Source organism: Brachyistius frenatus, unplaced genomic scaffold (genome assembly GCF_029030835.1).
Source record: "Brachyistius frenatus isolate BFR_SWC_R1_liver_20210118 unplaced genomic scaffold, ASM2903083v1 Contig_1, whole genome shotgun sequence".
Taxonomy (NCBI): domain Eukaryota; kingdom Metazoa; phylum Chordata; class Actinopteri; family Embiotocidae; genus Brachyistius; species Brachyistius frenatus.
The window spans coordinates 9,252,501-9,265,000 of NW_027210600.1; the positions used below are offsets into that span (position 1 = coordinate 9,252,501).

Sequence of the window (12,500 nt, forward strand, 5' to 3'; positions counted from 1 at the left end):
CCTGTTTCATTGTACCACCTCGCCTGAAGGGACATCGATGCAATTAACACACCAGCTGCAACTGCAGTGGCATCGTTATACACCACAGTTATATGAAGCGTTTTTATTCGACTCTTTTGTGGCAGCTCATGGCGGTCCAACACCTTATGCAGGAAATGTATGTCGGGGCCGGAAGTATGTGTAGGTTTGACCGGTGGATCCGTTACAGACCATATTTGAGATGAAACGTTGTTTTACTGCCGGGTGTTTTGGGGGAAAATAAAGGGAGGTCAATTTTAGCAAAGCAAATTAATTTGCTCTGTTTATTTCATACAGGCTGTAGTTCAGGGTAGTATCACTGCACTCAACCACGACCCATCCACAGACACGAACAAACACCAGCCTTCTCCCTATCTTTGTATCTTTAACTCACACAAACAAACGGATCAGCAGCTTTCTCATGTATTTACTGTTAAGTCACATTAGCTTTGTTTGTCAAGGACTGTGAGAGAAGCTCCCTGTGCAGTTAATCTACATCCTTTTAAAGTACACACTGCATTTTTGCACACTGTGTTTTCTCCCCCTTAATCCTTCATTCTTATTCATCAGTGATTCTCCGACTTTCTGGGGATGCCGTGAATCACTGCTCACGAACTCCCTCTATCTCTCTGAACTTTTCTCTGTTCTTCTTCTCCCTTCGTCTCTTGTTTATCACTGCTTATTCAGCACACCCCTCCTGCTTGTATTTCTTGTGATGCCATGCACTCCATTATATCGCTCTTTTCACACCTCTACTCTGTCTCTGTTCATATCCGTCACTCTCTATGTCTGTCATCTCTTTTCATCCCTCTGTCTTTCACTTGCTCTTTCTTTCATCTTCTTCTTTCTTGTCATCTGTTTTTGTGAACCTCACATATTGGCAGGCCGCATCTCTCATCTCTTCCCTCAGTTCTTCTTTGCTTTACCCGACTCAACCTCTCATCTTCCATTCAATTAGAACTTTCTACTTGTCTAGTCTCCCACTTTTTCCAGTTCTGTTAATTCCTCTTTCGCTCTCTCGTCCCAGCTCTCTGCCGTCCTCTCCAAAAAGGCTTATTTCCTTCTTTGCCATAATTTTTCTCTTCATCTTCTCTTCTCTTTCATCCACTGGCCTAATAACTGGCTTCATTGCTCCTTCCATGCACCTTCCACCTCCTTCCTTCTCACCGTTGCATTTTCCCGCTCCTGCGTTATCTGCATCCAGTGGCAGTCAGATGGCTCAGCTGCCAAGACTTTACTCAACAAGGACTAAACATCTGTCTCCCTTTCTCTCTCTCTCGCTCTCAAGCCAGCTCTCTAATTCTCTTCCACTGTGTCTCCAACTCGGCACATTTTCAGAAATGCTTTATTGGCTTGTAAATTGTGTTATTATAGCCAAAGGAAGACAGTGCACATCAGTAGAGATAAAAAATTCTGCACAACTCATAACAAGTTTGCATTAAAAAGTAAGCCCAGTGGCCAGCCAATGTAATGTAAGTTTATGTATACAGCATATACAACATCTATAGTCACAAAGTTTTGATGTCGAATTTTTTGAAGAATACTTTTGCGTTACCTCAAAAATCTTCACATGACCACATATGAAGTATTGTATTTTTGGCATATCTCTTGATACATATGAACAGTTAGTGTGTTGGTATTTTGCCCCCTTCAAATATGCTAATGGTGTGGACAAAATATACCAACAACAACTACTACAGCCTCATTAATAACCATAAAGTAGAATTATCACTACACTGACAATTTCAGAAAAAAACAACAGGGACATTGCATTTTTGTGATCACAATGATTTACGTGTTTAAATTCAAACAATCACCGCAATATTTGCGAGAGTTTACAATTTAAAAAAAAAAAAATCCAATTGCAATTTCTCCACAGTAAACCTCCTCAATAGAAACTTTGCTGAAGGAAGTACATTTTTCCAAATAAAACTTTGCTTTATCAAAAAAAAGAAAAACAGAAATCGCTCCTCATCTACAGTCTGCAGGGCTCTTCAGACTTTCAGACTTTGCTCTTTTTAGCACTAAACGGCAAAACAGGAAGTGAAGAGATTTCGGGGAAATTTGGTCTTATCGTGAGAATTAGGCTATCAGAGTTCAGATGAGGGAGAGGAAATGAAGTGTGATCCTGAGTTGTTGTGTCATGCATAAGTTATGTGCACCCTTACAGTTGTAAGAGATTGCAGTTTGTTTTTGTGCATAAACTAAAGCACTTATTACATATATAAAGCTATGTCAAATTTTGTACTCTTTCTTTTTTGTTGTTTTACTTCAAGCCTATGGTTGTTTAAGTTCAGAAAATAAAAACAAAAAAGTGTTGTATGCTTGTTATGATAGGAAATGACAACGACGAAGCAAAAACTAAAATCAGTTTGTTCCTCGCTTTGCAATTAATACAACTTCCAGCAAATTTTAACACCAAAATTACATAAAGCTTCACAGGTTGCATTTTTGAGAAAAGCTGCTGTAAATGCAGGAAAAGCAAAACAAAACAAAACTGACTGAAAAACGGAAAATATACAACCATGTAAAAGTAGAATTTATGCTGGAGCTGTTGTATTGGATATAATAGATTAAACAGGTGCTGTTCATGAAGTGCGAGGTGAGTGTATATCATTATACATTTCAGCCTTCCTCTATGGATCAGAGGGAATGATGTGAGGGAATGCAAAACTCAAAAACTTTCTTCATCAGGGACACAGTCACCACTAATCACCATGTCATTATATTCTGTAAACAGTTACAGATATACACACGACAATACCAGATTTTTGTTTTACTTAAAATAATCATGTTGGGTTAGTTTTTCTTTTCCTTCATTATCATGCATCTAGTGTATAAAACTTTAAGTGCCTTTTTACACTCCACATAACACGTCTTCACTGTTTATCTTCTTATTATAATTTGCTTCATTTTAATAATAGATAACGAATGATGATGGCTGATACGTGAGTTCACACACCAGTATGCCTAGTGGAAGGACATGAAATGTAATTTTTCTTTATATGGATATTCTGAATGTTTGGATAATGTTTAGGAATTCGTTTCTTCTTTTATAAATCACACTGAGGGCATGAGTTGAAAAAGCCAAATTGCATCTCGAGAGTGTACAGAGTGGGAACTGCCCGAGCATCCAAACCTGGGAAGTCATGTTTTTTCCCCCCTTTGGCTTAAGTTTTGATCAGATACTGGGATCAGATAATGTGCTGATGTTTGGTACAATACTTGGTCCTCCTCTCCCTCCGGTGAGATATCTTATCTCAACCCCTCCACTCCTCTATCAATCCTGCTTTCTTCCATCTCCTCTTTTATACTCTGCCCATTTGGCTTGCTGTTGGTTATATCGCTTTGAAAGCTGACAGAGCAGAAAAGTGGAGAGACAGGTCTTTCAACTTGGCATATCTCTCTCTTACACACCTTTTCCTTCTCCTCGCCTGTGCCCTCTAAGCTCCCCTCTAAACTTTCACTTCGCTCCCACTGCCCTTTCCTCCTAAAATATGAGCGACACCTCATACACAAGCCTACACCGAGCTTCACTCAATTTCAAAGGCAGCGTTTCACTCTTTACTCCTCTCTTCTTGCACACACAGCACACACACTCTAAGGCTGTCCAAGTGGTCACCACCCTATTTCCCCTGTGCAGGGGAGGAAAAGACTGTCTGCCAAACATTATGGGGTGGGGTAACTTTGGCTCATGCAAAATGTGTGTGTGTGTGTGTGTGTGTGTGTGTGTGTGTGTGTGTGTGTGTGTGTGTGTGTGTGTGTGTGTGTGTGTGTGTGTGTGTGTGTGTGTGTGTGTGTAAGAGGAGGAAAAGTGTTTATTGGGGGATTCCCTTGAAAGGGAGATCCTGTAATTGTGTTTGCATGTGTGTCGACCTGGGTGGGCGGGTGGGGAGTAGTTCCATGTCTGGTGTCCTGAGTGTGACTCATGAATTCCAATAAACTCAGTGACACTCCTCCCTGCTGTCACCCCTGTGCTTAATATGGTGACACAAAAACATTTGGAAAGTGTTTGCATCCTGTCATACTGTAAATCAGTCCGTCAAAGCTTATGAAGATGGAGTGACCAGGCTCATGGCCACCCACTCTTGCTAAGAGAAAATCTGTTTTTTTCCCCTAATTGACACATACAAAGAATTAATTTAGGACAAAATGGTTCTGATTTACAATAGTTTACATTTAGGAAGATGACACTTTTTTCCTAACCTGACAACAGAAACGATACGCTGTAGTGGACTAACGGGTGTACAACATGCTTTGTCATGATACCAGTTTTTTTTTTCTTTCTTTCTTTTTAAAACAGCTACGAAATGAATGTTGAGGTGGGATTGTTTGGTGAGACAAAGTTCTTTTCTTTGAGAGCATTGTTAAGATCTCTCCTGTTGTATGTATCACATTTATCTCTTTTCCTGCTCATTTTAGGTTTGGATGCTCAGGAATGTGTGTGACCCTGAAGTATATTATTTGTGTGAGTCTACGCGGTTGTTATATGTTGTTTGCCACCTTGAATTCTCAGACACACTGAAGGAGCCCATGACATCACACTCACTGGTATGACAAACATTGTGTTACCACAATCACTCGAGTATTGCAATACTATCCTACAGCATGTCTGAGTGAGCAACTGTGTAGCTTGTACCATTTAACTTCTCAACCTTTTTAAATAAATGTGTAAATCACAGAACAGACAACAAAGGGGAAGTTCAGACATCAATTTTCGCCATTGGATCAGTCTACGATGCATCAAAACGGACAAATCCAGACTTGAAAACCAAACAAGGTAAAAGACTGTCTGCCAAACTAATTACCAAATGTCAGAGAGCTACAATACACACCTAACTAATCTACAAAGATTTGAACTAGACTGCGTAGCAGGAACAGGAACTGAACAGCCATTATCCATTCCAGAGGCAAAAACAGGAAACACACAAAATGCCAATAAGTACACGTTATTTATTGTAATACAAAAAATAAACTGCATGGAGGCTTCCGAAATGAGGTGTTATTCCGTGAATGATCAGTAGGGGTCATTTGGATGTTATTAGTGAAGGGTAAATGGTGTGGTGAAAATGAAAATAACAGCTGAATAAAACAAAAGGGTGCTGGCCCTGGCAGAGAGAGGAGAGCTGGAAGCTGGGACGCATATATCTCATAGAGCACTGAGCCTTGCTGCGCTGGTTGGATAATGCAATCAGCTCCTCTGGAACCTCAACCTGGGTGGACACAGTAACTGATATGTCACACACACGAGCAGACAGGGGCCGTCCCAGGAGGTCTTTCAAGTTCAGCCACAGTGGATGCTCAAATCTCCCTGGGATTACAAACTAAATTTGACTAAATGTATTATCCTCGTGAAGGCACCTTTGATTTGTCTGAATATGCCGGTGTGGATGTCCGTTGTCTGTGACATGGTTTGTCATTATATTTACTCACGGAGCCAAACGGGTGAAATAGCTGCTGATTAAAAACAGCAGAAACAGATGGCGGAAGATTGCAAGATAAAGATAGAAATGAGAAAGGGGGAGATTGAAGTAGGAGGATCGGGAGAGATGGAATGATATGGAGCGAGGCATAGAGTGATAAGACGGTACTGAGAGAGGAAGGCAAACGATAAGAGAAGAATTATTGGAAGAAAGACGGAGAGGATTCAGAAGGCTTCGCCAGGACCCTTAATAACACATATCGTTTTTCTGCCACAAACTGAAATACAATATTCTCTGTTTAACAAAGTGGCTACTTGCACGCTGAGGGATAATTTCATGACACACTAAACACTGCACACTCGACACAACAGGTTAACCATGGCACTGACTGCCATCATGGTTTGTCTCTGGATGTGCCATTTTTGTATTCTCCAAGTGTAACTCTGTGCGATGCATGTGAGCTTGCATGCGAATGTGTGCGAGTGTGAATGTGCACTTTCCCGCACAAATGCGAAGCGTCAGCCAAACTTCAGTTAATCTTAAAGCCAACAAAGTTCAAAAAAATCACAATGGACTTAAATCTCCAGAGTATTTCACACATTCCCTCGTACTCGCGGAGTTGCGCAACATCTGCACTGAACCTTGTGCGTTTTACAACAGTGATTTTAACTCAGTAGCTGAGCACACCAGTGTGAATTCAGGTTAACTCGGCTGCACCAAGACAACTAACCATGAAAGGGCAGATCTTAATATACTTTAAATGGATTTTAAAAAAGTAAAATATTTTAGCTGACGTCAGCACATTGTCTTTAACTTTCCAAAAAAAAAAGGCTCTATAGGCTCGCGAGTGTTGCATACCACTGAAAATCAAAACGATATGAATCCTGAGTGTTGTTTATTTATGGTGGGTTTTTCTGACCATTTTTTTTTTCATTGGATTTTGAACACCTGATGAGAGAATTTCTTTGACTGTCAGAGATAAATATTGAGTTGATACTAATAAAATAATTTAGTCACGCTTCTCTTAAAAGCCAGCAGAGGGCAATCCCAAATTGGCAGCGAGTGCCAAACATTTTCTCGTATCACGATATGCTGGACATGAACAATGTGTGGTGACATGTTCTTCTGTTGTCAAGAACAATGTCACAGCAGCGTTCAGAAAGACAGACTCAGTTTTAATGCAGTTGAGCATGTGTGATAGATTGTGATGTTTTAGGATGCTTGTGTCATGGCTGTGCCTCTGTATTAGTTTTTATCCTATCTGGGTCATCTGGTCTTTTCAGGGGAGATGATAAGTTGCTCAGAGCAGAAAGGCCAAATAGTGTTTACTGTTGTGTGTGTTTACATGCATATTTCTGTGGTTCCTTTTCGACAAATACAATCTGTCTTTCCGTCTCACTACACACCGTCCCCCCCCCCCCCCCCCCACCACCACCACCACCACCACCACCACTCCATCCCCTTTTAATGCACACACAGACACACTTCAATGGCGGGCAAAAAGAACGAGCAAAACGCTGAGCAAACACAAGAGAGAAAAAACCTCGGGGGGAATTCCTCGAAGTGAGCTAAGACACTCTGTCAGAACATTTGCACACAAACACATACATTCAAATACACAGGGGTGCGCACAGACACGCACGCACATTCACAATGGCAAATGGACGAGGGAAAGCGGCGGAGCACCTATCAACTCCAGATGGAACCAACTCTAATCAGAAGCAGTCAATCAAAGCACAGAACTAAGTGTTCATATCATAGCATCAAAATCACAGAGACACACGCTGGCAAGTAAAGATAACTTCTGGGCAGTGGGTTATTGTAAAACTGTGAAATCAAAGCATCTAACAACCGGTCTGTATCAATAGTATCTATCACATTTCACAATAGTCTGTGTAAAGAGATGAAGGACTTTGATTATGTCAGTCTGACTTGATAGTATCAGAACATATGACTTTAGCAATAACATATAAATAGTTTGACAGTTGTGTAAGGAGGATCTTTATTGAATGGCTGCACTCTTCTCCTCAAGTGACACAGTTTAAAACACTTTACCATCTCATCTTGAAAACTAATGTGTCAGACTGATTAAACATTAATGACTGCTCGCAGAGATTTGATTGCAATACTGGGAAACAGTACAGCAGTGATAAGTCCACCATCATCTATCAAACTTCCATTTTAAAGTAACTGCCAATACGCACAGTAACACGTATTCCAGCCAGCGTCAGACGGCAGAAACTTGGAGAACTGTCATCTTTCCCTTTTCTCAATTTATACAATCATCCATTTCCTGGCAATGTCTACAGAGAGATCCCACATTTTTCTGTGGGAAAAGCAGGCTAAACCAAAACTTTTCAGTTTGTGAAAACAATAAAAATAGAGTAGCACATTTTAAATAACTTTCAGTTGTCTCAATTTTAATACCCGTCTTCCCCCACCAAACACGTCTCGAGTCCACAGCCGACTCTATGCTTGCTATGCACCATCTATCATGCACCAAAGTAAGACACCTAGCACAAAGCTTTGGTACCAAGGTGAGAGTGTGCAGTATCTCGCTGGGGTTATCGACTGGGCACCTCCCGTCACCAGTGTTTCGCCGAGTTCGGCCCACGACACCTCGTAAAGGCTCAGCAGCAGTCCTGGTGTCCCAGAAGTACCGTTGTCATCACTCACACCCCCCACCGCCGCTCTACCTGTTTTACATCTAAACTAGTATTACTTGTACCTACATACTTTACCAACATTGTGTTTGCTCAAAGGGGTCACAGAAGTTATATATTTTTTTGGTTTTGCATGTATTGTTTTTGCAACTTGAGTGATTCATATCTATTCAACTTCTACCTAATATGTCTGTTTTTTTTGTATCACTTATTAGTGATTATTTGGCAAGACATACCAAACTGTTGGAAAATGAAATTCAACTTTTGTCACCATAGCAACACTGAATTTGCTTCTGCTGATACAAATATAAAGCCCAACTATGCAAGAGTTAAAGCTTGTTAGAGAAAGTGGCAAAGATAAAGTAGTTGTCTCCAATAAAAATATCATTAGAGCCAAAAAACAATTGTTTATAAACAGATTTCCAAGACATCCTAAAAGACACAGTTGGTAGCATTATGAGTTTAAAACTATGGCATGGCATCAAATCTTCTTGGACATGGAAGAAAGAACTAAATTTCCCCAAGAGGAATCAGATGTTTGAGAACAACAGCTGAGAAAAACCCTGTATTTCTGCCAAAGACTTGCAGGTGACCCCGATGAAGGCAGCAACTAAAATATCTGACTGTAAGAAGAACACCAGGTGAGCCAGGACCTCATACCCAGAAACCTTGAACCACTCAATTCTTGACCAGAAAACAAATGAAAATTCAAAAAGAAAAAAGTGGATGTCAGAAGCTTGTGGAAAAAACTACTGGAAACATTTACTGGAGGTCATTAAGATTAAAGAAAATTAATATTAAATATTAAACATGCGAGGTGTAAAATGGCTTCTGGGCCTTTTATAGAACATTTTATTTGTCTGTGTTAGCTCCTCGCAGATCACTCAAATATGCATTATTAAACTTTGTCTGACTGAGTTGATGTGTTTTTATCACATCATATTCCCACCGTTACAATGTCTTTCTGGTTAAAGGGGTTGAATAGTTTTCAATGCAACTGCAGTCTTAGACGGACTCTCACTGAGTTACATTAGAAACAGCACTGATTAAAATCAGTTCAAACAAGTGATAAAAACGGCCATTTCTACAGTATTACAAAAGCATATTAGAGCACCGACTCTTCTGATCTTTCCTGCTTCATTATTTCTCTTCTCAGTCTGTGAGAGAGCAGACACTTTTTATCCTGCTGCTATTTTGAACCTTGATCAAATATAGTTGGTGCAACTGTTGCCTTTTTCGAGTATCAACTTCTGCTTTGTAACAATCCGTTTCTTTGTCAACACTCGCTGCTTTTATGTCCTGTCTGCTATAGTCCAGCTGTCACTCTGTGGTGACTATACTGTGATGTGGCACATCATTAAAGATCCATCTGACAGTGTGGTATCAGTGAAACATACGTGGATGCTATACACACTCGGATTAACGTGATAAAACTCTGATGCTCTAATCAAAATGTGATTAGATTTACTGCCAGATAAAATGCATAACTGAATGCAGTTGGAAATAATGAACTTCAGACAGTTTTAGAGGTATTTGGTGGGCAGTAAAAGGTCACGGAGATATCGGCTATTTGTGTGGGCATTCAGACTTCAAGTCGTGACCGACCCCAACACATTTGGTGAAACGGACCTCAGGGGCAGTTATTCAGGTTAGAAACTAATACACTGGTATTTTCATGTTTCCCAGCCAAAAGCAACCCTGCAGCTGTGTGTGTGTGTGTGTGTGTGTGTGTGTGTGTGTGTGTGTGTGTGTGTGTGTGTGTGTGTGTGTGTGTGTGTGTGTGTGTGTGTGTGTGTGTGTGTGTGTGTGTGTGTGTGTGTGTGTGTGTGTGTGCATCAAAGGTACCGCACTGTGACTTTAGCCTCAGGGCCAAGTAAAAAGTAAGCATGGCACACCTCCAGAAAGTTTTATAGGCAAGAGGTTCAGGGAATCTGATGACTTTAGCTTCACTGCAGGAGAGATGTGACACTGTGGCAATGACAAAGTCTTACTAAAAGGCAACTAGCACCTAGAGACAGGCGCTTATAGTCAGTTTTCAAAATCTGGAAAAAGGTGGAGCATATTTCCATCTAACAAAGCTTTGCTTTCTCTCTTTCCCCACAGCTCAGCTTGCACTAACTTTACATAATTTAACTTTCATCAGTGTCCCCACGCTGTTCCCAGCCCCACCCCTCTCCTAAAACGTTTTTCAGTGCGTCAACGGGTCATTGGCTACCACGAGCCATGTCACTCATTTGTCACATAAAATGATGTCTACACTACAAGCTACCGCAAAATAATCAGTGAGTGCAAGAAAAGTATTTTCTATTTATTGCTTCAATATCACAGCTGGGATGCGTTCATGGAAAAGACAACAACTTATAAAGAGTTGACATGCACAGCTTCAAGAAGAAGTGACTGAAGTAATGAAATAATAAAGACATCTCACCGTCTTTCCTGTTGTTGCCCCGTATCACTTTGGCTGTGGAGACCTGAGCTCTCCCGAGCCCGGCTATAGAGCCCACCAATAAAACCATCCACATCTGGAAACCCACCGGTCCTCTCATTGTGTTAACTAACTCGTATACGCTTAAAAAGACTTGGTGAACGTCCTCTACACACCGTCCAGTGGCTTACACGAAAGATGATTCACTTCAAACTTCCCCGCGATCAAGAGAAGTTTTTGTCACAACTTCCCATTCAGCAACTTCCAGCTTTCAATATCGCTGTCCTCTACCCACAAAGGAGCCACTTGTTGACTCCCGTTCCTGACGCAGACGAAGTCCCGTCTTGTGCCAAAGTGCCAAATTATCGAAGTGTTTGCCTTCCGCTGAAAGTTATAAGCGCCCACAGACAACAAGAGCAAAACGAAACAACAGAACGCAGGTGGAGGAAAATATAGCTCTGTTCACGGTCAGACATGAGATTATAGGCGCCGAACGTCTTATCACCGTGAAGCCCAAAAATTCTGGTCAGTCACTGAGAAATATCCCGCATAGTTCACTAGTTTATATATCTAACGCATCTACACTGTGAGAGTCAGCGGCGCGTTAAACTTTGCCAACTGATTGGTGCGCGCTCACGGTGTGTGTGTGTGTGTGTGTGTGTGTGTGTGTGTGTGTGTGCGTGCGCGCGCGCGCGCGTGTGTGTGTGTGTGTGCGCGTGTGTGTAATGTGGCTGCCTAACTGCACGGGATGCTGTGGAGGTCAGAGGGAAATAAAACGCACTTTAAAATAGGCTTGGAGATAAAAAAAAAAAAAAAACCACGATATCTGCCTGTCTCTCTCCGTGTATCTCTGTCTGGTGTATGTTAATTTCCTAAATTACATTAATGCTGGCACACAACTCTGCAAAGTGGAACAAGGAAATGTGCCAAAGAGGAAACATGTTTGTAGGAAACCCTCAGAGCAAGCACAGGGAGGGTCACCACTCTCAGGCAGGAAAGGAAACATACCGGGAGCAAACTCCAGACAGAGAAGACTCTGGAGTATTTGCATTTTACAGACTAAATGGGATGCATGTAATTCCATGGAATAAAAGGTTTCATTAATTTTAAACAGGATATTACTAAGCAGTTACTGTAAATGACTGTCATTTCGTCTGTCTTCACTCTGATGTTTTCCTCTGAAGACAGGCTGCGTAATAATTCCTGGAAATGGGTTGTCAGCAGTCACTCAACAGGCAGCTTTGTGGAGGCCAAACTGCAGACATTATGGTTGAAGTAATTTTAGACATTACATTTCAAAGTGATTTTCTACACCGCTGTGAAACATCAGGGTTTTATGTGCTGTATTAAAACAAAATATTTGCCCCATTATATCAACACTGAGTTTATAAATGTGTTTCTGGCAAGACTAATGCCCCTCGAGGCACACTCAAACCATACTCTATTTCCCTTTCTGTTTATGTCACTTCCTCACTCACTCACTGGTCTCACATTCACTGTTAACAACATCGTCTTTGTTTTCATTCATCCCATGTCCACGCGCACCATCAGCACCATGGATGAACTAGCCAACTTGAGGTTTCTGCTGATTCAGCACAAAGCCCAACCATTACCCAGCAATTGGCTAATGACTAATGCAGCACCTTAAAACTTGGAACCACTTAGGGAATTATATAGGTTATTAATAGAGAGAGGAAATTAATTAAAATTAAAAGCAATTAAACTATCCTGCAAAGCTTCAAAGGCATAGGCACCCCTGGGGGTGAATTTGTAAGTACACATAAAGATCGCTGGCAGGCACAAATGTAACGTACACACACACACACACACACACACACACACACACACACACACACACACACACACACACACACACACACACACACACACACACACACACACACACACACACACACACTATGCAACATTTGTACACACTTACACACAATAGTGACTTTGTGATACAAGATG

General features: G+C 41.2%; 1 protein-coding gene across 1 annotated transcript in view; it reads right to left on the reverse strand.

Moving 5' to 3' along the window:
* The window catches only part of pdgfd (platelet derived growth factor d), a 55,188-nt gene extending 44,122 nt beyond the window's left edge, over window positions 1–11,066 (reverse strand). Inside the window, exon 1 of the mRNA XM_069689099.1 lies at window positions 10,533–11,066. Coding sequence (XP_069545200.1) covers window positions 10,533–10,650 — 118 coding nt within the window. The 5' untranslated portion in view covers window positions 10,651–11,066. The remainder of the gene's footprint in view (window positions 1–10,532) is intronic.
* Window positions 11,067–12,500: the final 1,434 nt, after the last annotated feature.